Source organism: Somniosus microcephalus, chromosome 22 (assembly GCF_052327205.1).
Source record: "Somniosus microcephalus isolate GS21.2 chromosome 22, FLI_Smic_1.0, whole genome shotgun sequence".
Taxonomy (NCBI): domain Eukaryota; kingdom Metazoa; phylum Chordata; class Chondrichthyes; order Squaliformes; family Somniosidae; genus Somniosus; species Somniosus microcephalus.
In genome coordinates, this window is record NC_141008.1 from 41,358,431 (window position 1) to 41,382,888 (window position 24,458).

At 46.5% G+C, this 24,458-nt stretch overlaps 1 protein-coding gene across 1 annotated transcript in view; it reads right to left on the reverse strand.

Moving 5' to 3' along the window:
• The window catches only part of ca4a (carbonic anhydrase 4a), a 57,846-nt gene that overhangs the window by 12,539 nt on the left and 20,849 nt on the right, over positions 1–24,458 (reverse strand). Inside the window, exons 2-4 of the mRNA XM_085964497.1 lie at positions 20,519–20,554; positions 16,734–16,907; positions 1,880–2,025 (exon numbers count right to left, since the gene is read on the reverse strand). Of these exons, the coding sequence (XP_085820623.1) occupies positions 1,880–2,025; positions 16,734–16,907; positions 20,519–20,554 (356 nt within the window). The remainder of the gene's footprint in view (positions 1–1,879; positions 2,026–16,733; positions 16,908–20,518; positions 20,555–24,458) is intronic.

Sequence of the window (24,458 nt, forward strand, 5' to 3'; positions counted from 1 at the left end):
AACAACTGTCTGGTGGGACCATTGTTGCTGTGATCTAATGTTAATATTTGGGGATCTGTTGGGCTGCAAAAATGATCCAGGATGGATTATGGTGTGCAGGAAGCAATCTACAGAGAGGACAACCCTCCTAGGTATGGGAGAGGAGGCCACTCCTTCGATAGAAACATAGAAAAATAGGAGCAGGAGTAGGCCATTCGGTCCTTCGAGCCTGCTCCGCCATTCAATATGATCATGGCTGATCCTCTATCTCAATACCATATTCCCACTCTCTTCCCCATACCCCTTGATGCCTTTTGCGCCTAGAAATCTATCTATCTCCTTCTTAAATATATTCAGTGACTTGGCCTCCACAGCCCTCTGTGGTAGAGAATTCCACAGGTTCACCACCCTGAGTGAAGAAATTTCTCCTCATCTCAGTCCTAAATGTTCTACCCCGTATCCTGAGACTGTGACCCCTCGTTCTAGACACCCCAGCCAGGGGAAACATCCTCCCTGCATCCAGTCTCTCTAGCCCTGTCAGAATTTTATACATTTCAATGAGATCCCCTCTCATTCTTCTAAACTCTAGTGAATACAGGCCTAGTCGACCCAATCTCTCCTCATACGACAGTCCTGCCATCCCAAGAATCAGTCTGATGAACCTTCGCTGCAGTCCCTCTATGGCAAGTATATCCTTTCTTAGGTAAGGAGACCAAAACTGCACACAGTACTCTAGGTATGGGCTCACCAAGGCCCTGTACAACTGTAGTAAGACATCCTTGCTCCTGTACTCAAATCCTCTTGCAATGAAGGCCAACCTACCATTTGCCTTCCTAACTGCTTGCTGCACCTGCATGTTTGCTTTCAGTGACTGGTGTACAAGGACACCCAGGTTCCTTTGTACATCAACATTTCCCAATCTATCACCATTTAAGTAATACTCTGCCTTTCTGTTTTTCCTACCGAAGTGGATAACTTCACATTTATCTATGTTCTACTGCATCTGCCATGTATTTGCCCACTCACTCAACTTGTCTAAATCGCCTTGAAGCCTCTTTGCATCCTCCTCCCAACTCACAATCCCACCTAGTTTTGTGTCGACAGCAAACTTGGAAATATTACATTTGGTTCCCTTATCCAAATCATTGATATATATTGTGAATAGCTGGGGCCCAAGCACTGATCCCTGCGGTATCCCACTAGTCACCACCTGCCACCCCAAAAAAGACCCATTTATTCCTACTCTGTTTCCTGTCTGTTAACCAATTTTCAATCTATGCCAGTATATTACCCCCAAACCCATGTGTTTTAATTTTGCACACTAACCTCTTATGTGGGACTTTATCAAAGGCCTTCTGAAAATCCAAATACACCACATCCACTGGTACACCTTTATCCTTTAAATAATGTGTATCTGCATGAAGTAGGGAAGGATTTTGTACTGCCCAGCACCAATTCTCTCGCTTGAACTAATTTGGCTCAGTTAACATGAAGTTCGCTTGCAGCATAGAAACAAAATAAGGCGCTGTCTCAAGCACAGCTTTGAAGATGCAAACAATTTCAATGACTTTCCAACCTAATGATCTGAATGGGAAACAGATATTCGGGGTAACAACAGAGTGACATCAGGTGTCCGCTATAGCTGCTCTCTGGAAATATTCCAGGCAGCAAAAGATACTGTCAAACCAAAGCCTGTAATAATGATTCCAGCTCCAGCAACAAGTCATTTTACCCCCAGTATGATCACCAACCTTCAGGAGAGATGGGGGAAAAGAGGGGGGGGGGAATTAATTTTCAAAGTAAAAGAAAATAAAGCATATATTCTAGCTCTTTTAAACTGGATTATAATCAGATTTTATTTTCTGAACATTCAGATAAATTGAGGGTATACTCGTCTTACCTCCATGGGGTACTGTTCCCCATCTATTGTATGCTCTGACCCAGGATCAGACTCTGTTCCCCAATGATAGTGGAACTGAACTGCCTTGTATCTATTTGGAAGATTTCCATCCTGAATGGCGATGTTTCCTTTTAATGCCACCTGGACTAAAAACAAGAAACAACAGTAGCAAAAAATGTAAAGTAAGTCAATGTAAGTTAGAACTGACTAGCCTATACCTTTGCTAAAAATGTCTATGTTTTTCAGTTCCACTCCGTGATAGAGTTGCCAACTCTGGTTGGACATATTCCTGGAGGGTTCGTCACATGGCCTCTCGCCTCTAACCGCCCCGCCCAGTCAAACAGCCTTATTTTCCCCATCGCCAATATTTTTATACATAGAAACATAGAAGATAGGAGCAGGAGTAGGCCACTCGGCCCCTCGAGCCTGCTGCGCCATTCAATGAGATCATGGCTGATCATCCAAATTCAGTACCCTGTCCCTGCTTTCTCCCCATATCCCTTGATCCCTTTAGCCTTAAGAAATATATCTAACTCCTTCTTGAATATATTTAATGAACTGGCCTGATATACCTATCAATTCCTCCAATAAAAGGCGAAGAGTTACGAAGGTGACTAAAGGTTTTTATTGACTAAATAACAGAGCCCACTCTCGTGGGTGATCCGATCCAAGCAGGAGGAATACCAGCCAGTCGCTCACCTTTATACCTGGCCTGGTGGGTGGAGCCAAGGCGGAGTCGGCAGTGGTCATCCCAGGTATAGCAGTGTGGCAAGAGGCGACCTCGTACCGTGATACAATAGTGGTCAGTGATACAGTTATAACGAACAGTGGTGAACAGTGCTAACTACTAACAGTGATACGATAGTGAACGTGGTTTACCACATTCACCCCTTGTTTAGAATTAAGTCCGGCGGGGTGAAGTGTACTACCAATTCTGGTAGGTCAGTCTGTCCGGAGGCTTCGTAAGCCTCTCCGATCGCCGCAGCGGTGGTGTTGCCTTATCCGGTGCTGGTGCCTTATCCGGTGTTGATGCTGGTGTTTGCGTGGTCGGCGAGGGCTCGTGGGGTTCCGGCATGCCGTCTACCTGGACTGAGGTTGGGGGGGGTGGTGGCGGTGTTTCCGGATCGGCTGAGGGTGCGAGGTCTCGTAGGGAGACAGTGTCCTCCCGCCCGTCTGGGTACGCCACGTAGGCGTACTGGGGGTTGGCGTGCAGGAGGTTCACCCTCTCGACCAGGGGGTCCGTTTTATGGGTCCTCACGTGTTTCCGCAGCCAGACCGGCCCCGGGGCGGTCAGCCAGGTTGGTAGAGTGGTTCCCGTAGTCGACTTCCTGGGGAAAACAAACATTCGTTCATGGGGGGTGGTGTTAGTGGCCGTGCAAAGTAATGACCGGATGGAGTGCAGCGCTGTCGGGAGGACTTCTTGCCAGCGGGAGGTTGGGAGGCCCTTAGACTTTAAGGCTAAGAGGACGGCCTTCCATACCGTCGCGTTCTCTCTTTCCACCTGACCGTTACCTCTGGGGTTGTAGCTGGTGGTCCTGCTTGCTGCAATACCTCTCTCTAGGAGGAATTGCCGGAGTTCCTCGCTCATGAAGGAGGAGCCCCGGTCGCTGTGTATATAGTTCGGGAACCCGAACAAGGCGAAGAGGGCATTCAGGCACTTAATGACCGTGCTACTGGTCATGTCGGGGCAGGGGAAGGCAAAGGGGAAACGGGAGTACTCATCAACGATGTTGAGGAAGTACACATTACGGTCAGAGGACGGGAGGGGCCCCTTAAAGTCGATGCTCAGGCGCTCGAAGGGGCGGGTGGCCTTGATCAGGCTTGCTCGGTCCGGCCTATAGAAGTGCGGTTTGCACTCCGCACAGGTCTGGCAGTTCCTGGTCATGGTCCTGACCTCCTCGATGGAGTAGGTCAGGTTGCGGGCCTTAATGAAATGGTAGAGTCTGGTGACTCCGGGGTGGCAGAGCTGGTCGTGGAGGGTCTGAAGCCTATCGATATGCGCGCTGGCGCATGTCATTCGTGAAAGGGCATCAGGGGATTCGTTCAGCTTGCCTGGCCGGTACAAGATCTCATAATCGTAGGTGGAGAGCTCGATTCTCCATCTCAAAATCTTGTCATTCTTGATTTTGCCCTTCAGCTTGTTATTAAACATGAAAGCCACCGAACGCTGGTCGGTGAGGAGGGTAAATCGTTTGCCTGCCAGGTAGTGCCTCCAGCGCCGTACTGCCTCCACGATCGCCTGGGCCTCTTTCTCGACCGACGAATGTCGGATCTCGGGGCCCTGTAGGGTCCTTGAGAAGAAGGCCACTGGCCTCCCCTCCTGGTTTAGGGTGGCGGCTAAGGCGAAGTCGGATGCGTCGCTCTCCACCTGAAAGGGGATGGACTCGTCCACTGCGTGCATCGTGGCCTTGGCTATGTCTCCCTTAATGAGGGAGAAGGCCGCGCACGCCTCCTCCGTGAGGGGGAAGGAAGTGGCTTTCAGGAGGGGTCTGGCTTTGTCCGCGTAATTGGGTACCCATTGGGCATAGTAGGCGAAAAGCCCCAGGGTTCTCCTAAGTGCTTTAGGGCAGTGGGGGAGGGGTAGCTCCATGAGGGGGCGCATTCTTTCTGGGTCGGGGCCGATGATTCCGTTCTCCACTACGCAGCCGAGGATGGCAAGGCGCGTGGTGTTAAACACGCATTTCTCCTTATTGTAGGTGAGGTTCAGCCGTTGGGCCGTACGGAGGAATTTCTCCAGATTCGCGTCATGTTCCTGCCGGTCGCGGCCGCAGATAGTGACGTTATCTAGGTAGGGGAATGTAGCCTGCAGTTCGTTCTGGTCAACCATCTGGTCCATCTCCCTTTGGAAGACCGAGACCCCATTAGTGACACCGAAGGGGACCCTAAGGAAGTGGTATAGGCGCCCATTCGCCTCGAAGGCGGTATACTGGCGGTCCTCAGGGTGGATAGGGAGTTGGTGGTAGGCCGACTTCAGGTCGATGGTCGAGAATACTTTATACTGTGCAATCTGATTGACCATGTCAGATATGCGGGGGAGGGGGTATGCGTCCAGCTGGGTATATCTGTTTATGGTCTGGCTGTAGTCGATGACCAGGCAGTTTTTATCGCCGGTCTTTACGACTACGACCTGGGCACGCCAGGGGCTGCTGCTCCCCTCGATAATGCCCTCTTTCAGGAGGCGCCGCACCTCAGAGCTAATGAAGGCTCTGTCCCCGGCGCTATACCGCCTGCTCTTGGTAGCGACGGGTTTGCAGTCAGGGGTAAGGTTAGCAAACAGAGAGGGTGGCGGGACCTTGAGGGTGGAGAGGCTGCAGGTGTTACGCGGTGGGCGGTTTAACGTTTGCTGGTTGTTGACTGTGAGTGGGGGGAGGGGTCCACCGTATGCTAGGGTTACACTTTGGAGGTGGGATTGGAAGTCCAGCCCTAGTAGGACGGCAGCGCAGAGATGGGGGAGGACGAGGAGTTTAAAGTTTTTATACTCCGTGCCCTTAACCGACAGGGTCACGACACAGTAGCCGCTGATGTCCGTGGCGTGGGACCTCGATGCCATCGAGATTCGACTGCGCGTTGGTAGGACAGAGAGGGAGTAGTGGCTCACCGTGTCTGGGTGGATGAAGCTCTCCGTGCTAACGCTGTCGAACAGGCAGGTCGTGGCGTGGCCGTTCACTTTGATGTCCATCATTGACTTGGACAGATGGTGCGGGCGGGCTTGGTCCAGGGTGACGGAAGCTAGTGTGTAGCTGAGCGAGTCGTTGTCATCTGCGGGCGAGGCGGTCGGGCGTGGTGAGTAAAATGGCGTCTCCCACAAGGTAGGGCCCCATGAGGCACTATTGGGGTCGGTTGCCTTAATCAAAGATGGCCGCCCCCATGACTCATGTGTGGGGATGCTGGCCTCAGTTGCCCTAAACAAAGATGGCCGCCCCCATGACTCATGTGTGGGGATGCTGGCCTCAGTTGCCCTAAACGAAGATGGCCGCCCCCATAGTTCGCATGCGGCACTGCTGGCCTCTGAGGATCCGCTCCTGCAGGCCTTGGAGAAGTGGCCTTTCTTCAGGCAGGTTTTACATATGGAGTTCTTGGCTGGGCAGCGCGACCTCGGGTGCTTCTCCTGGCCACAAAAAAAACAGCCGGCGGCCCGATCGCGGATGCCCGATGTCGGGGCCGGTGCCGGGGGTGGCGGGGCCGGTCGGGTCCGGGACGCCGACGCAGAGGTAGGTCCCGGGGGCGGCGCTGGGAAGGGTGCTGTGGTAGGGGTCGGGCCCGAGTCCCAGGGTCGCGAGCAGTACCTGGTGAATGCTTCCTGATCTTGGTGGGCCACTTCCAGGGAGATAGCGAGGGCTTCAGCTTTTTCCATGCTGAGGTCTTTAGCTTCCAGCAGTCTTTGCCGTGAGTACTCGGACCGTAGGCCTTTCAGGAATGCGTCGCGGATATTATCTTCAGTATTTTCGGCTGCCGACACCGATTTAAAGTCACAGTTCCTGGCGAGTGCATATAGCGCCTGTGAGAATTCGGCTACTGATTCTCCTGGCTGTTGCGGCCGTGATCTTAGGAGGTGCCTAGCGTACATGTAGTTTACCGGGGTCCGGTACTTCTGTTTCAGCAGGTTGATGGCGGTCTCGTAGGTAGTCATGTCCTCGATGAGAGTGTATACTCTCGGGCTCAGTTGTGCCTGCAGGACACTTAGTTTGGATGCCTGAGGGACGCTGGATTCTCTCAGGTATGATTCGAAGCAGACCAGCCAGTGTTTAAAGTCTGCGGCTGAGTTTGCTGCTCGTGGGTTCAGGTCCAGGTACGGCGGTCTGAGGGCTCGCAGCCAAGCTGGCTGGTGTGGCTGTGCTCCTGGGAGCTGCGCTGGTGGCTCCTCCGCCGGTTGTGACTCGTTGTCGGACATCATTAAATTTAGTCAATAAAATTGATATACCTATCAATTCCTCCAATAAAAGGCGAAGAGTTACGAAGGTGACTAAAGGTTTTTATTGACTAAATAACAGAGCCCACTCTCGTGGGTGATCCGATCCAAGCAGGAGGAATACCAGCCAGTCGCTCACCTTTATACCTGGCCTGGTGGGTGGAGCCAAGGCGGAGTCGGCAGTGGTCATCCCAGGTATAGCAGTGTGGCAAGAGGCGACCTCGTACCGTGATACAATAGTGGTCAGTGATACAGTTATAACGAACAGTGGTGAACAGTGCTAACTACTAACAGTGATACGATAGTGAACGTGGTTTACCACATGGCCTCCACCGCCTTCTGTGGTAGAGAATTCCACAGGTTCACCACTCTCTGGGTGAAGAAATTCCTCCTCATCTCAGTCCTAAATGGCTTACCCCTTATCCTTAGACTATGACCCCTGGTTCTGGACTCCCCCGCCATTGGGAACATCCTTCCTGCATCTAGTCTGTCCAGGCCTGACAGAATTTTATAGGTTTCGATGAGATCCCCTCTCAATCTTCTAAACTCCAGTGAGTATAAGCCCAATCGACACAATCTCTCCTCATACGTCATTCCTGCCATCACAGGTATCAGTCTGGTGAATCTTCGCTTCACTCCTTCCATGGCAAGAACATCCTTCCTCAGATAAGGCGACCAAAACTGCACACAATACTCAAGGTGCGGTCTCACAAAGGCCCTGTACAACTGCAGCAAGACATCCTTGTTCCTGTACTCGAACCCTCTTGCTACGAAGGCCAGCATACCATTTGCCTTCTTAACCGCCTGCTGCACCTGCATGCTTACCTTCAGCGACTGGTGCACAAGAACACCCAGGTCTCTTTGCACTTCCCCTTCTCCCAGTCTATTGCCATTCAAATAATAATCTGCCTTCCTGTTTTTGCCACCAAAGTGGATAACCTCACATTTATCCACATTATACTGCATTTGCCATGTTTCTGCCCAATCACCCAACCTGTCCAAATCGTACTGGAGTTTCAGGACATCCTCCTCACAGCATACCCTCCCACCCAGCTTTGTGTCATCTGCAAATTTGGAGATATTACATCCAATTCCCTCGTCCAGATCATTAATATATATTGTGAACAGCTGGGGTCCTAGGACCGATCCTTGCAGTACCCCACTAGTCACTGCCTGCCACTCGGAAAACGACCCGTTTATTCCAACTCTTTGCTTTCTATCTGCCAACCAGTTCTCTATCCAAGTCAATACCTTGCCCCCAATCCCATGTGCCTTAATTTTGCACGCTAATCTCTTATACGGGACCTTATCGAAAGCCTTCTGAAAGTCCAAATACACCACATCCACTGGTTCTCCCTTATCTATTTTACCAGTTACATCCTCAAAAAGTTCCAGTAGATTAGTCAAGCACGATTTACCTTTTGTAAATCCATGTTGACTTTGTCCGATCCTGTTACTGCTTTCCAAGTGCTCTGCTATTACATCTTTTATAATGGACTCTAGCATTTCCCCACTACCGATGTCCCCACTTTTTCTCTACCACCTTTTTTGAATAGTGGGGTAACATTAGCTACCCTCCAATCCATGGGTACTGTTCCAGAGTCTATCGAGTTCTGGAAGATGACCAGCAATGCATCTACTATTTCTAGGGCCACTTCCTTAAGTACCCTAGGATGTAGATTATCCAGCCCTGGGGATTTATCAGCCTTCAGTCCCATCAATTTTCCTAACACCATTTCCCTACAAATACTGATTTCTTTCAGTTCCACCCTTTCATCAGACCCTATGTTCCCCGGCATCTCTGGGAGGTTATTTGTGTCCTCCTTTGTGAAGACAGAACCAAAATATGTATTTAGTTGGTCTGCCATTTCTTTGTTCCCCATTATAAATTCCCCTGATTTGACTGCAAGGGACCTACGCTTGACTTCACCAATCTTTTTCTCTTCACATATCTATAAAAGCTTTTACAGTCAGTTTTTATGTTCCCTGCAAGCTTACTCTCATATTCTATTTTCCCCTTCTTAATTAATCCCTTTGTCCTCCTTTGTTGAATCCTAAACTGCTCCCAATCCTCAGGATTATTGCTTTTTCTGGCCAATTTATATGTCCTCTCCTTGGATCTTATGCTATCTCTAATTTCCCTTGTTAGCCACGGTTGAGTCACCTTTTTTGTTTTATTTTTATGCCAAACAGGGATGAACAAATTCTGTAGTTCATCCATTCGGTCTTTGAATGTTTGCCATTGCCTATCCACCGTCAACCCTTTGAGTGACATTCCCCAATCAATCCTACCCAACTCGCGCCACTTTGGTAGAAAAAACAGAAAGGCAGAGTATTTCCGAAATGGTGAAAGATTGGGGAATGCAGATGCTCAAAGGGACCTGGATGTCCTTGTACAAGAGTCACTGAAAGTGGATGTGCAGGTGCAGCAAGCCATTAGGAAGGCAAATGGTATGCTGGCCTTCATTACAAGAGGATTTGAGTACAGGAGTAAATAAGTCTTACTCCAATTATATAGGGCCTTGGTGAGACCACACCTGGAGTACTGTGTACAATTTTAGTCTCAATACCTAAAGAAGGGTATGCTTGCCACAGAGGACGTGCAACAAAGGTTCACGAGATTGATTCCTGGGATGGCGGGACTGTCGTATGAGAAGAGATTGAGTAAACTAGGCCTGTATTCTCTTGAATTCAGAAGAATGAGAGGGGATCTCATTGAAGCATACAAAATTATTACAGGGCTCGATAGGGTGGATGCTAGGAGAATGTTTCCCCTTGGCTGGGGAGTCTAGAACCAGGGATCACAGCCTCAGGATAGAGGGTAGGCCATTCAGGACTGAGATGAGAAGAAATTCCTTCACACAGAGGGTGGTGAAGCTTTGGAATTCTCTACCCCAGAGGGCTGTGGAGGCTCAGTCATTGGGTATATTCAAAACAGAAGTCGATAGATTTCTGACTAGTAAGGGCATCAAGGGATATGGCGATAGGGCCGGTGAATGGAGTTGAGGCAGAAGATCAGCCATGATCTCATTGAATGGTGGAGCAGGCTCGAAGGGCCGAATGGCCTACTCCTGTTCCTATTTCTTATATTCTTATGTAGAGAAGATGTTTCCACTTGTGATGGAGTCCAAAACTAGGTGCCATAATTATAAGATAGTCACTATTAAATCCAATAAAGAATTCAGGAGAAACTTCTTTAACCAGAGTGTGGTTAGAATGTGGAACTTGGTACCACATGGAGTAGTTGAGGCAAATAGCAAAGATACATTTAAGGAAACTAGATAAACACATGAGGGAAAATGACTAGATGCTATGATGATAGGGTTAGATGAAGGGGGAGAGGAGGCTCGTGTGGAGCATAAACACCGGCACAGACCCGTTGTGCCAAATAGCCTGTTTCTGTGCGGTATATTCTATGTAAAAAAAAATTATAGTACACCAGGGTCGACTGGGCAAGAAGTGGACTGCCAAGCTTTCCAGTCTTAGCTTCCTCTGATCTTTTGTTGTTAATGTATAATGAAAATTCCGCAAGACTCTGCGGGCAGGATTTTCCCTGCAGAGGCGGGATGGCAGCAGGAGAGCTTGATGGCGGGTTCCGGTCCCGCTTCCGTCTGCAGCCGCTCTCTGAAAATGATTTTCCGTAGATTGGCCTTGTTAAGCCTATCCTGTGGGGTTCCTGACCAATTAACAGGAAGCGGGTCTGATGATGTCATTTGATGATGCGTCATCAGCCAGTTTCCTTAAAGGGACCGTGGCCACATTGATTTTGACAGTTGTGCTATCAGTGTTCTACAGCATTGAAGTGCTGCAAACACTGACAATCACTGCACAAAGGTGCACGTCTGCACCCAGGCTCACACATGATTCCCTCCAAATGCTTACGGAGTGAGTCACAGCATGCAGGGAGATTCTCTTCCCTTCCCATGGGCGGAAGAGACCTCCCAAGGAGATCAACACAGTCTGGTTGCACATTGCAGAGGAGGACACAAGCAGGGATGTCGTCAGGAGTGCCTGGCTGCAGTGGCGCAAACCTTTCAATAATCTCAGTAGATCACGAAACGTTACTGCAAAGCCACACGCAAACTCACCCTGCCGTGCCACTCATCACATCCCCATCACTCTGCCTTCCCTACCCTACTCCTGCACATCCTTATTCACACCAACTTACCTTGCACCTCCTCCCATCCCTCTCTATCTACATTGGCCGTGATTTTGCCAGCGTTCAGAGGGCAGGTCAAAGGGTAAAATCGTTTTGATTGACGGCAGGTTGCAACCCCGCCGTCAACCCACCTCCAAACAATTTTCCCAAGTGTTGGGACCCTGATTTGCGCAGGGACCCGACACCTAGTGGTGGGAAGAGGATTAAAGCCAATTACCTACCTATTAACAGGTAGTTGATATTTTTTAATTTTGCCGCTTCGGCCTTGGGTTTCCCGACGTCCGGACACCACGCTAGGTAAGTGTGGCGTGTTGTGAGTCTGCTGTAATGTTTCTGGATTGATGACAGCTGCAGAAGTGGTGTGAAGGATCCAATGGTGCACTGGTAAGTCTCAGAGGTAAGAAAATGTTGGGAAATTCATTTTAATGCATTTACACATTTCTTTAGGTAACAAGTTTTGAAATCCATGTCCAGTGCCACCCCATTGGAAGAACCTCTCTCACCAGTGACAGATCGCTTCTGTAACCTCACCTGCAGCTGCCATCTATTCTAACCTATGGAGGGAGTCATTGGAGAGCCTGGGTGCAAGAGGTCACCTTTGTACAGTGATTGTCAGTGTTTGCACCACCTCAATGCTGTCAAACACTGAGAAATCAGCTGTCAAAAAAAAAATTGTGCGTGGTCCCTTTAAGAAAACCGGCAGATGACGCGTCATCAAATTACGTCATCTGACCGGCTTCCTCTTAATTGGCTGGCAAGCCCGCAGGGCGGGCTTAACAAGGTCAATCAACGTAAAATTACGTCTGTGGGCCGGATGCAGTTGGGGGCAGGACTGGATGTTTTTGGTGATGTTTGTGTGCCTGGTGATGTTGGTGTTGGGGCTGATCGTGGAGGGATTCAGAGGACCAAGGTGAGATTTTTTCAAGGGCACCGATGTTGCTGGAATAGATGGCAGCTGCAGTTGAGATGTCAGAAGCGATCTGTCACTGGTGAGAGAGGATAGAGTTGGCTCTAAACACTAGCATGCTAAAGAAATATCTAGATGTCTTACAAATGCAGTAACCAACAGTTTCTGATCTCTGAAGTGGAACAGCTGCAACATGGTAACCTTTATACCACTTCTGCAGCTGTCAGGTTATCAGATAAATCAAAGCAGACTCAGCTCATACCAGGGTGAGCTGGCGTGTTCCCCGAGTAGCGGGTAACCTGTGGGGGAGCACGTCAAAATAGCATTAAATTGGCTGTTAACAAGCCTTTTAATGATCTAAATTGTCTACCCCGCCGCTTGGTGCCGGATCAGTTCCGCGCTGACAGACCCGACACCTGGGAGACTCGCGTGGAGGCGGGTTGACTGCAGGTTTCCTACCCGCTATCAATCTTTGCTATTTTGACAGCGGACACGCCTCCAAACCCGCACTGAGTGCCGGCAAAATTCAGCCCTGCGTCTCCATATAGCTGCAAGCAAGACCCCAGTGGGAGCATGGGGTCTTGCAAAATTTATCTCTATAATTTTACTTGATAGAATTAACCTGAAGTGACAACAGATTTTACCAAAGTGGAGCAAAGCTCCGCTCCATTACCTCTAAAGGGTGCTGTACTGCATAAATTTTGACATGAGAGTTAGCAGACCCAAACTCTTGGCTTGCATTCTCGCCTAATGACAACAGTCAGTGCATATACAGTTGTATGTGCACACAGAGCTCTCCCCACCAGCTTCTGAACACTGGTTCCATTTTAATGTTGGGGGGAGAGGCATTAAAACATTTTTTTTTTTTTTTAGTTACCTTTAAAATTTTCCCCGCCAGATCAATGAACAACCTGTAATCTTGGCTACATCCTGCAGCTTTATGAAAGTTAACTGGTGCGCAGCAGCCACTTGCTCACGGTCTTGCACCTTACTTTTAGTATGGTTGGCACTCTGATCACTGACATCACTGACTCATTTTACCAATTTTCTACCAACGTGTTCTGAAACCACTTTGCACTGATGCAAAAGCGGTATTATCAGTGGTCCATTAGATCAGGTGGAAGAATCACAGAATGATACAACACAGAAGGAGGCCATTCAGCCCTTTGTGCCTGTGCCGGCTCTTTGGAAGAGCTATCCAATTAGCCCCACTCCCTGCTCTTTCCCCATAAACTAGCATTTTTTCCTTTCCAAGTATTGATCCAATTCCCTTTTGAAAGTTATTATTGAATCTGCTTCCACCACCCTTTCGGGCAGTGCATTCCAGATCATAACAACTCACTGCGTAAAAAAATGTTTCCTCATGTCGCCTCTTGTTCTTTTGCCATTTACCTTAAATCTGTGTCCTCTGGTTACCGACCCTATTACCACTGGAAACAGTTTCTTCTGATTTACTCTATCAAAACCTTTCAAGATTTTGAATACCTCTATCAAATCTCTCCTTAACCTTCTCTGCTCTAAGGGGAACAACCTCAGCTTCTCCAGTCTCTCCACATAACTGACATATTTCATCCCTGGTACCATTCTAGTAAATCTCCTCTGCACTCTCTATGGCCTTGACATTCTTCCTAAAATATGGTTCCCAGAAAAGGCCACAATACTCCAGCTGGGGCCTAACCAGTGTTTTATAAAGGTTTGGCATAACTTCCTTGCTTTTGTACTTATCGCCTCGATTAATAAAAAGGATCCCATATGCTTTTTCAACAGCCTTCTCAACTTGTCCTGCCACCTTCAAAGACTTGTGTACATACACCCCCAGGTTCCTGCACCCCCTTTAAAATTGTGCCATTTAGTTTATATTGCCTCTCCTCAGTCTTCCTACCAAAATGAATCACTTCACACTTCACAGAAACCCCACAGTGCAGATAGAGGCCATTTCGGCCCATCGAGCCTGCACCGACACATATCCCACCCGATCCCCGTAACCCCTACACCAACACATATCCCACCCTATCCTTGTAACCCCACATATTTAATCCCCCTAACACTAAGGGTCAATTTATCATAGCCAATCAACCTAACCCGCACATCTTTGGACTGTGGGAGGAAACCGGAGCACCCGGAGAAAACCCACGCAAACACGGGGAGAATGTGCAAACTCCACACAGACAGTCACCCGAGGCCGGATTCGAACCCGGGTCTCTGGCGCTGTGAGGCAACAGTGCTAACCACTATGCCACTTCTCTGCACTAAATTTCATCTGCCATGTCATAGAGTCATTATGGCACAGGAGGCCATTCGGCCCATCGAGTCCATGCCGACTCTCTGTAGAGCAATCCCTGCAAGTTTATAGTCTGCTCATTTCACCAGTCTATGTGCTCCTGAAGTCTGTTACTACAGGAAACTCTCGATTTACCAGCACCTAAATAACCGGAAATCTCGGTTAACCGGCAAAATTCAGGAGTAGGTTCAGGTAAGTTTTACTTCATATTAGTGGCCGTTCCTGGATCTGTGGCTGTGCAGTTGGGGTTCCTGCACATGTTGCTAAGCAACAGGGACGCTTGGTCTATGGCCGAGGTTCCTGCACATGTTGCTAAGCAACAGGGAAGCCTGGATTTGTTGCTGTGTACGGAGCTCTCATACCTTTTACTATACCTCTCTGTAATCCGGACTTTTTGATAAACTGGCACCACGCCGGTCCCGTCGGTGCCGGATAAAAAAGAGTTTCCTGTAGCCTTTTCATTGTTTACTACATTTCTGAGTTTCACATCATCTGCAAACTTTGAAATTATGCCCTGTATACCCAAAATCCAGGTCATTAATGTATATCATAAAGAACAGTAGTCCCAACACCGACCCTTGGGGGACACCACTGCGCACTTCTCACCAGTCTGAAAAACAACCATTCACTACTACTGTCTGCTTTCTGTCCCTTAGCCAATTTCGGATCCCTTTTAATCCCATGGGCTTCAATTTTGCTAACCAGTCTATTATGTGGTACTTTATTAAATGCCTTTTGAAGGTCTATATGCACAACATCAATCGCACTACCCTTGTCCACTCTCTACTTCATCAAAGAACTCAATCAAGTTAGTCAAACACGATTTGCCTTTAGCAAATGCTTGCTGGCTTTCATTTATTAGCCCATATTTTTTCAAGTGCTAATTAATTTTGTCCCAGGTTTTGGCCGATTAGGGACCAAAAAGGAGACCTATGCATGGAGGCAGAGGGTATGACGGAGGTACTAAACAAGTACTTTGCATCTGTCTTCACCAAGGAAGAGGATGCTGCCATAGACATGGTGAAGAAGGAGGTAGTGGAGACACTTGATAGGAGGCAAATTGATAAAGAGGTATTAGAAAGGCTGGTTGTACTTAAAGTAGATAAATTACCAGGAGCAGATGGGATGCATCCTAGGATGCTGAGGGAATTGAGGGCTGAAATTGCAGAGGTACTGGCCATAATATTCCAATCCTCCATAGATACGGGGGGGGGGGTGAACAAGTGCCAGAGGACTGGAGAATTACAAATGTTACACCATTATTCAAAAATGGGTGCAAAGATAAACCCAGCAAATACAGGTCAGTCAATTTAACCTCGGTAGTGAGGTTAAACTCTTTGGACAAGTGTGGATTAATTAAGGAAAGCCAGCACGGATTTGTTAAAGGCAAATCGTGTTTAACCAACTTGATCGAGTTTTTTGATGAGGTAACAGAGAGGGTTGATGAGGGTAATGCGGTGAAGTGACACACTTTGGTAGAAAGAATGGGGTGAGGACATATAAACTAAATGGTACAATCCTAAAGGGGGTGCACAAACAGAGAGACCTGGGGGTATGTGTGCACAAATCGTTGAAGGTGGGAGGGCAGGTTAAGAAAGCAGTTAAAAAGGCTTACGGGATCCTGGGCTTCATAAATAGAGGTATAGAGTACAAAAGTGTGGAAATGATGATGAACCTGTATAAAACACTGGTTCGGCCCCAACTGGAGTACTGTGTCCAAATCTGGGCACCACATTTTAGGAAGGATGTGAAGGCCTTAGAGAGGGTGCAGAAAAGATTTACGAGAATGATTCCAGGAATGAGGGACTTCAGTTACGTTGATAGACTGGAGAAGCTGGGGTTGTTCTCCTTGGAGCAGAGAAGATTAAGAGGAGATTTGATAGAGGTATTCAAAATCATGAGGGGTCTGGGCAGAGTAGATAGAGGGAAACTGTTTCCATTGGCAGAAGGGTCAAGAACCAGAAGACAGAGATTTAAAGGTGATTGGCAAAAGAACCAAAGGCAACGTGAGAAAACACTTTTTACACAGCGAGTGGTTAAGATCTGGAATGCACTGCCTGAAAGGATGGTGGAGGCGGACTCAATCACGGCTTTCAAAAGGGAGTTGGATAAGTATTTGAAAGAAAAAAATTTGTAGGGCTATGGGGAGAGGGCGGGGGAGTGGAACTAGCTGAGAGTCGGCACGGGCTCGACGGGCCGAATGTCCTTCTTCCGTGCTATAACCATTCTATGAATGTCTCTAAAAGTTTCCCCACCACCGATGTTAGGCTGATTGGGCTGCAATTGCTGGGTTTCCCCATCGCTCCTTTTTTTAAACAAGGGTGTAACATTTGCAATCTTCCAGTTCTCTGGCACTACTTCCATATCTAAGGAGGATTGGAAGATTGTGGCTAGAGCCTCTGCAATTTCCACCCTTACTTCCTTCAGCAACCTAGGATGCATCCCATCCGGACTGGGTGCCTTTCTACTTTATTGATGCCAAACGTTTAAGTACCTCCTCTTTATCTATTTTTATCCTAACCAATTTCTCTACTACCTCCACCTTTACTGTGACAGAGTAAATGCTTTCTGTTGATGGACTGAATTTCCAGAACTTACCAGAGTGGCCATTGTTTGTTATAGTCCATTCATCATCTGTGTCAGGATCATCATAGCCCTCAAATGTAATGGGAGTCAAATTAACATCACTCTGAGCTTTCTTGGTTACAATGTTGATGGGCGACTGCTTCTTCAACCCACAACTTTGATAATCATTTTCCCAGTGGCTGGGTCCTAGAAAGGATGATACAAGTCAGTTAGCAGTGCACAAAGTGTATTTCTATGTAACAGTGTTAAATATTAGCATGGCTCAGAGGTGGCACGATCACCTCTACATCAAGAGGTTGTAGGTTCAAGCCCTACTACAAGATTTGACCTCCTAACCTAGGCTGACACCTCAGCACAGAGGGACTGCTGCAAAGTCAGAGGTGTTGTCTTTTGATGAGATATTAAACCAAGGCCCATATGCCTGTTCAGGTGGATGTAAAAGATCAAATAGCAATATTTGAAAAAGAGCATGGAGTCCGGGTCAACATTTATCCCTCAAGCAAAACTGATTAGTTGGTCATTTATCTCATTGCTGTTTGTGAGACTTTGCTGTGCACAAGTTGGCTGTTGCATTCGCCTACAAAACAACAGTGATTGCACTTCGAAAAAAATAATTAATTTCTGTGAAGTGTTTTGGGACATTTAATGGTTACTTTTCCATAGTCCAAAAAACATATTGAATTTAATAAAACAAAGTTTATTACGGGTTTGAGAGGGTTGGGTAAAGAGAGAAAAATGATTTATACTGGTCAGTGAATCGGTAACAAATTTAGGATTAATACCAAGCGCATAAAGGGGATGATTAGAAGCAATGTTTGCAAATAAAGTGTTAAGTCGTATTATTAGAATGTAACACGCATTACCACCACTGGTTATTGAAGCCAAGTCAATCACAACATTTAAGAAGAAGTTAGGTAAATATTTGAAGAAAAATATTAAAGGGTACGAGAAAAGAACAGGAAAATGGGATTCGAGTAGGTAGCACTGGTGAGGAGCTAGCAATGGAACTGGCAATTGTTACAGATGTGATGGGACAAAATGGACTCCTTCTTATTTACATTTCTATTGTTCAAAAACAAAAGACTGACCATCCCAGTAGTTACAGTGCTGGAGGATTTAATTTCCAATTAGGAGAAATAGTTTTGACTTTACAAAAATAGGCGAAAATGTGCAAAAGTACATTATAATGGATGACAATTGTATATCAGGAGCTTTAACATGACAGCTTGCTGGAGGTGGAGTCTACTGCCATCAGCTCACAAGATCTTGAACCTGGAAATGACTGTGATGTACAACCTTTTAACATCTTTGCATCAAATTCCTCTTTCAACTAGATTAATGGAGGCGTTAACATGTTGATTTTAAATGGATAAATGCCTCCATTTAACCAGCAGAGAGAGGAATTTAATACTGACATGTAAAATGTTTGTACACTAGGGTTGCTCACAGTAATTTCCAGGCTATTATTATACACATCAAAACAGGGAAAATTTGGGGGGAAAAAGGGCAATGACTGCAAGATAAGCCAAACTGAGGGGGCAGTTAAGAGTTTGTACTGAACGCTCTTATTGTATATGATGCACATTTTACATCACAATGATAGCAGCTTATATTGTTTACCCAGTGACCCAATTGTTTTCAGTATTACTGTACTTGATAAAAATGTTTTAAAATTGAAACGGTATCTTTATATTTTCTTCTCAATCTCTTTTTGTTGCCCCATGTGCTCCATTCATGGTCAAATGAGTCGCCTGCTCCTACATCTCTCACTTCCACTTTGAAACTGGGCACTGAAAGATGCATTAGAGCAGTCTGCAGATTGCCCCCTACTGTTTTCCTCCTTTGTTGTGTTGAGATGCCTGGTCGCCACATCGCAGGCTGAACCCCCTTCTTTAACTCTGCAGCCCAATGAGATGCTGCTCCAGTACCCAGAAATGGTGATGTCCGCTGATGACTGCACAGTGTTCAGTGCCATTCGCAACTCCAGATAATGAAGCAGTCGATGCCCGCATGCAACAAGACCTGGACGACGTTCAGGCTTGCGCTGATAAGTGGCAGGTAACATTCGCGCCACAGAAGTGCCAGGCAATGACTATCTCCAACAAGCGACAGTCTAACCACCGCCCCTTGATATTCAACGGCATTACCATCGCCGAATCCCCCACCATCAACATCCTGGGGGGTCACCATTGACCAGAAACTTAACTGGGCCAGCCACATAAATACTGTGGCAACAAGTGCAGGTTAGCTATTCTACAGCGAGTGTCTTAACTCCTGACTCCCCAAAGCCTTTCCACCATCTACAAGGCACAGTCAGTAGTGTGATGAAATACCCTCCACTTGCCTGGATGAGTGCAGCTCCAACAACACTCAAGAAGCTCGACACCATCCAGGACAAAGCAGCCTGCTTGATTGGCACCCCATCCACCACCTTAAACATTCACTCCCTCCACCACCGGCATACCGTGGCTGCAGTGTGTACCATCTACAAGATGCACTGCAGCAACTCGCCAAGGATCCTTCGGCAGCACCTCTCAAACCCGCGACCTCTACCACCTAGAAGGACAAGGGCAGCAGGCGCATTGGGAACACCACCACCTCCAAGTTCCCCTCCAAGTCACACACCATCCTGACTTGGGAGTATATCGCTGATCCTTCATCGTCGCTGGGTCAAAATCCTGGAACTCCTTCCCTAACAGCACTGTGGGAGTACCTTCACCGCACGGACTGCAGCGGTTCAAGAAGGTGGCTCACCATCACCTTCTTGAGGACAATTAGGGATGGGCAATAAATGCTGGCCTTGCCAGCGACACCCAGAGCCCATGAATAAAAAAAAACACCCCCCACTCCCTTCACCCCACCATTGGTTGTCATGCCTTCAGCGGTATAGGCACCAAGTTCTGGAATTCTTTCCCTAAATTTCTTCATATTCTCCCTTCTAAAAACCTACCTCTGACAATACTTTTAGTCGCCCTTTCTAATATCCCCTGCTTTGGATCGGTGTCAGTTGTTCTCGGATTATGCTCCTGTGAAGCATCTAGGGATGTTTTCCTACATTAAAAGCACTATATAAATGCAAGCTGTTATTGCCATAAAAGCAACAACAAGACAAACAATGCACAGCCTGGAGCTGAAACATAGTGCTGGGTTAACTTGATTTGCTCTATTGTTGATAAGAGTCTTGTGACAGAGCAAAACAAAATGAGCTGGCGAAGGCAAAATACATGCAAGGCCGAGCTAGATAGAGTAATCTGGGAAGAGAATCTGGGAAGAGAATAAGTGAGTAATAAAGTCTTGTGAGCAATAAAGTCTTGTGAGCAATAAAGTCTTGTGAGCTAGTCAAATAAGACAGTATTTTTAAAGACATTCATCTATACACACATTATAATCTATCACATAAGCCTCTTGACATTCTATGAATGGAATAAAGATTTATTTATTTTTCTCATTCATGAAATTTTAATAGGCTTATTATACTGAAAATAATTAGATCACGAAATAAACAATAGCAGCACGATGAGTGATTACTGTAATGTAAAGCAGCATCATGTACAACTCAGTTCAAACCCTGACTGTCTCTCTCTCTCTGACTTTTCTTGAAGTTGTTGTCCCACATTTTCTTTACAATATTTTTCCTTTTTTTAATGTGAATAACAATAATCTGGAAATTACTGTGAGACGTGTCAGAGAACAAACACTTAACATGTTTGTAATGGAAAATACACCGTTCTAGGTCAACATGATGCACTACCCTTTCACGCAGACTACAACTAAATACAGTGACTTTAACTCCTTACCACAGCTGGCGTCCTGGATGTCGTAGCACCATTTACCTGGACAAAAAGAAAACACCGTTAGTTTAGTTATTAAATTGCCTTGATATTTCTGAAAGATTCTACAGTTATTAGCTTGTTGGTTTGATTTTTTTTGCATTTAATTTATAACTATCCTGACCCTACCTCGCCCCGGGTGTATATTGGAAATCTCACCAAATCTTCAGAATTGCAGTGGGGCTTGAATATATAATTATACAGGAAAATTAAGTTAAGTACAATTTACTGGGCTCATTACATTGAGCTCTAGTAGTCAACAGAAGCTTGTACATAGAGAATTATTCTTGTTGACTTATTCTTCTGCCATACTTTAAGAACAGGATATTGATCCATTTTGTTAACTGATATTTTATATCATCTAATAATCCACCAAAAGATCAAGAAACCACAGCGGTTTTACCCTCTTGTCTTTGTAAGTATTGTCTCTGTATAAAAATACATACAAAACAGAGCTAAATGCTGCATTTACACTGTAACTAGTATTGATGCGAAACAGTTTCATTTTGCACTGCTGCTAAGAATGTGAGAGTCCAGGTTAGCTTAACCCTGGAGTGATGCAGAGTGAGACTCACTTCAATATTTCACTTCACTTCAATCAAGAGTCAGTTCAGGCTCCAGCATTTTTGTAAAGCAAAACCACTTCCCACCAACATTATAGTGTGAGTGCACCCAAAGAATTAACTAAATACAAAAAATACATTAAAAATGGTACAGCTATGTACCCAGACATCATATTGCAGGTTTCCCACTTTGTTATCAATGCAAAAAATGTTTTTAAAAATTGTGAGCTTGTGAGCTGCAATGCTAATTTAAAGTACCCTGACCAAGCAACAATTAAACTCTGAACAACCTGAGGCCATAGTTACATAGATATTTAGATTTTGTTGCTTAAAAAGAGACATTGCTGCATATTACCAGCAGAATAATACATTGTGCATTATGCTGTTCTTATAAAAGGCAATACTATCTGACCTACCACGAGCAACATCACGGGAGATCCATTAGTAATATATTAAAACCGTATATCATTGTGCACGAATGTCACTTTATTACAGGTACAAAACAATCTTTAAATGCTGCATACTTCTGACCTGCAGGTTAAAACAGAGAAGCACATTCCAAGCTGCAATGTTCCCTGACCAAAGAACAATTAAACTAATCAAGGTATGTTCTCCACTGTATCTGCAGTCAGCTGATGTTGTGGGGTTTCTCGAGGGAGTGGGGGGCTCATCAGCAAGGTGTCTAGAAGATTGTTCTGTCTCTTAGAAGCCATCTATGCAGTCTCCTTGTTCCTTCAAGTAATCTGGGCATGGTGGACTGTCTCAAGATCAAAGTGCCTTAGTGCTCCCAGGATATAAGGCATTGAATGCCTGGAGGTTCCTATGGTCTGGCATCACCTGAACATTGATAGAATGGAAGCCATTATGGTTCTTTAGGCCATGGAGCTGGTATGAAAGGTACTGGATAGCCACATAGGTGCCACCTTTAATGTGCGGCCCTCTTGGAACCCTGCCACCTGCGATATTTTCAGAGCCTTGTTAAGCTGACACCTCTTTTAGATGGGGAGAAGCAAACATAGAAGATAGAAACATAGAAGATCGAGCCTGCTCCGCCATTTAATGAGATCATGGCTGATCATCCAAATTCAGTACCCTGTCCCTGCTTTCTCCCCATATCCCTTGATCCCTTTAGCCTTAAGAAATATATCTAACTCCTTCTTGAATATATTTAATGAATTGGCCTCAACTGCCTTTTGTGGTAGAGAATTCCACAGGTTCACCACTCTCTGGGTGAAGAAATTCCTCCTCATTTCAGTCCTAAATGGCTTACCCCTTATCCTTAGACTGTGACCCCTGGTTCTGGACTCCCCCGCCATCGGGAACATCCTTCCTGCATCTAGTCTGTCTAGTCCTGTTAGAATTTTATAAGTTTCAATGAGATCCCCTCTTATTCTTCTAAACTCCAACAAATATAAGCCCAATCGACCCAATCTCTCCTCATACGTCATTCCTGCCATCCCAGGTATCAGTCTGGTGAATCTTCGCTGCACTCCCTCCATGGCAAGAACAAAGCCGATCACTGACCTACAGTTTACAGAGAATTACATAGAATTTACAGCACATAAACAGGTCATTCGGCCCAACTGGTCTGAGCCGGTATTTATTGCTCCACATGAGCCTTCTCCCACCCTACTTCATCTAATCCTATCAGCATAACCGTCTATTCCTTTCTCCTTCATGTACTAATCTAGCCTCCTCTTAAAGGCATCAATGTTATTCGCCTCAACTACTCCATATGGTAGCAAGTTCCACATGCTAACCACTCTCTGGGTAAAGAGGTTTCTCCTGAATTCATTATTGGATTTATTAGTGACTATCTTATATTTGTGGCCCCTAATTTTGGACTCCCCCACAAAAGGAAACATATTTTCTACATCAACTCTATTAAACCCTTCCATAATTTTAAAGACCTCTATTAGGTCACACCTCAGCCTTCTCTTTTCTAGAGAAAATAGCCCCAGCATATTCAATCTGTTTAATGATAGTTATAACCTCACCGTTCTGGTATCAACCTTGTAAATCTTTTCTGCACCTTTTCCAGATGTTCTATATCCTCTTTGCAATATGGAGACCAGACAGTACTCTAAGTGTACCCTGAGCTTCCGGTTCCGTAAGGGTGACCCTGAGCTTCCGGTCTGTGGTGTATGTAACCTGTTCCACCTTAAGAGAACTACCTTAAGAGATGTACTACTTTCTCTTGGCTGCTGTATACTGTAATACCGGTGGTGACCACACCGGTATATAAGTGTTGTGTAGGGATTTGCTGGGCAGTTCAGCCCTGACCTCTGAATAGTAAAGACCTGTTAAAAGTTATTCTTGTTGTCTGTGTCCAGTGATTGATCATAAGCATAACTGGGACACACAGACTCAACAGTGGCGATGAGTCCGATGTCCGATCTTACCCTGCGGCAGTTTTACATCCAAGGCAGCTTCGTCCTCAGAACGGGCGTCGAGAAGAGGCATCCGCCCTCATCATCCTGCTGAGCACCATCGCACGGGAGGCATCGAGAACCCGGGTTAAAAAGAAAAATTCTGACCACGAAGCCCTCCATCAGCGACAGGCAGTGATCATCCCTTCTACCACGGTGGTGGGTAAGCCGATCAGCGACACGAGCAGAAAGTCGGCCGCATTGGCTGTGGAGTAGGGGAGGGAAAACGGAGGAATAAGGGCGGAGAACTCGACCACGGCCGGTAAAAAGGGCCGGGCTGCAATCGAGGCCGAGAGGCGCAGCGACTGGGGCAGCTTAAGGCACGAGAGCCGCGGAGAACTCAAACGCAACCGGTGTAAAGGACCGGGCTGCAAGCGGGGCTGCGAGGCAAAGCAGCGTCGGGGAATTGAGAACCGCTGGGGAGGCGAGAACGGCAGCAGCACGGCAATCGCCATTGCAGCCAGCGGGGGTAGAAGGCAAACGCGGGAATCCGCCATTGTAGTCGGTGGGGGAAGAAGACGAGCGCGGGAAAGACCGCCAAGTGCGGAAAGCTGCCATTTTAGTAGGCGGGGGAAGAAGACAAGCGCGGGGAGCTGCCATTTTGAGAAAAAGAAAAATTTTAAAACTTGCAAGGATGCCTAAACATGGGAACATTAATACCTTTGATAGCGATATCAAAGATTGGACCACGTATGTAGAACGCATGGAGGTTTATTGTAAAGCAAATAAGGTACCAGATGATGAGAAAGCACGAACCTTATTAAGCTCAATGGGTGCGAAGACATACGGGCTATTGAAGCACCTTCTATCACCAAATAAACCGGCGGATCAGACTTTCGCGAATATTGTTACTGTCCTGAAAAATCATTTAAACCCCACGCCGCTGATGATAGCGGAACGATTTAAATTTTACAG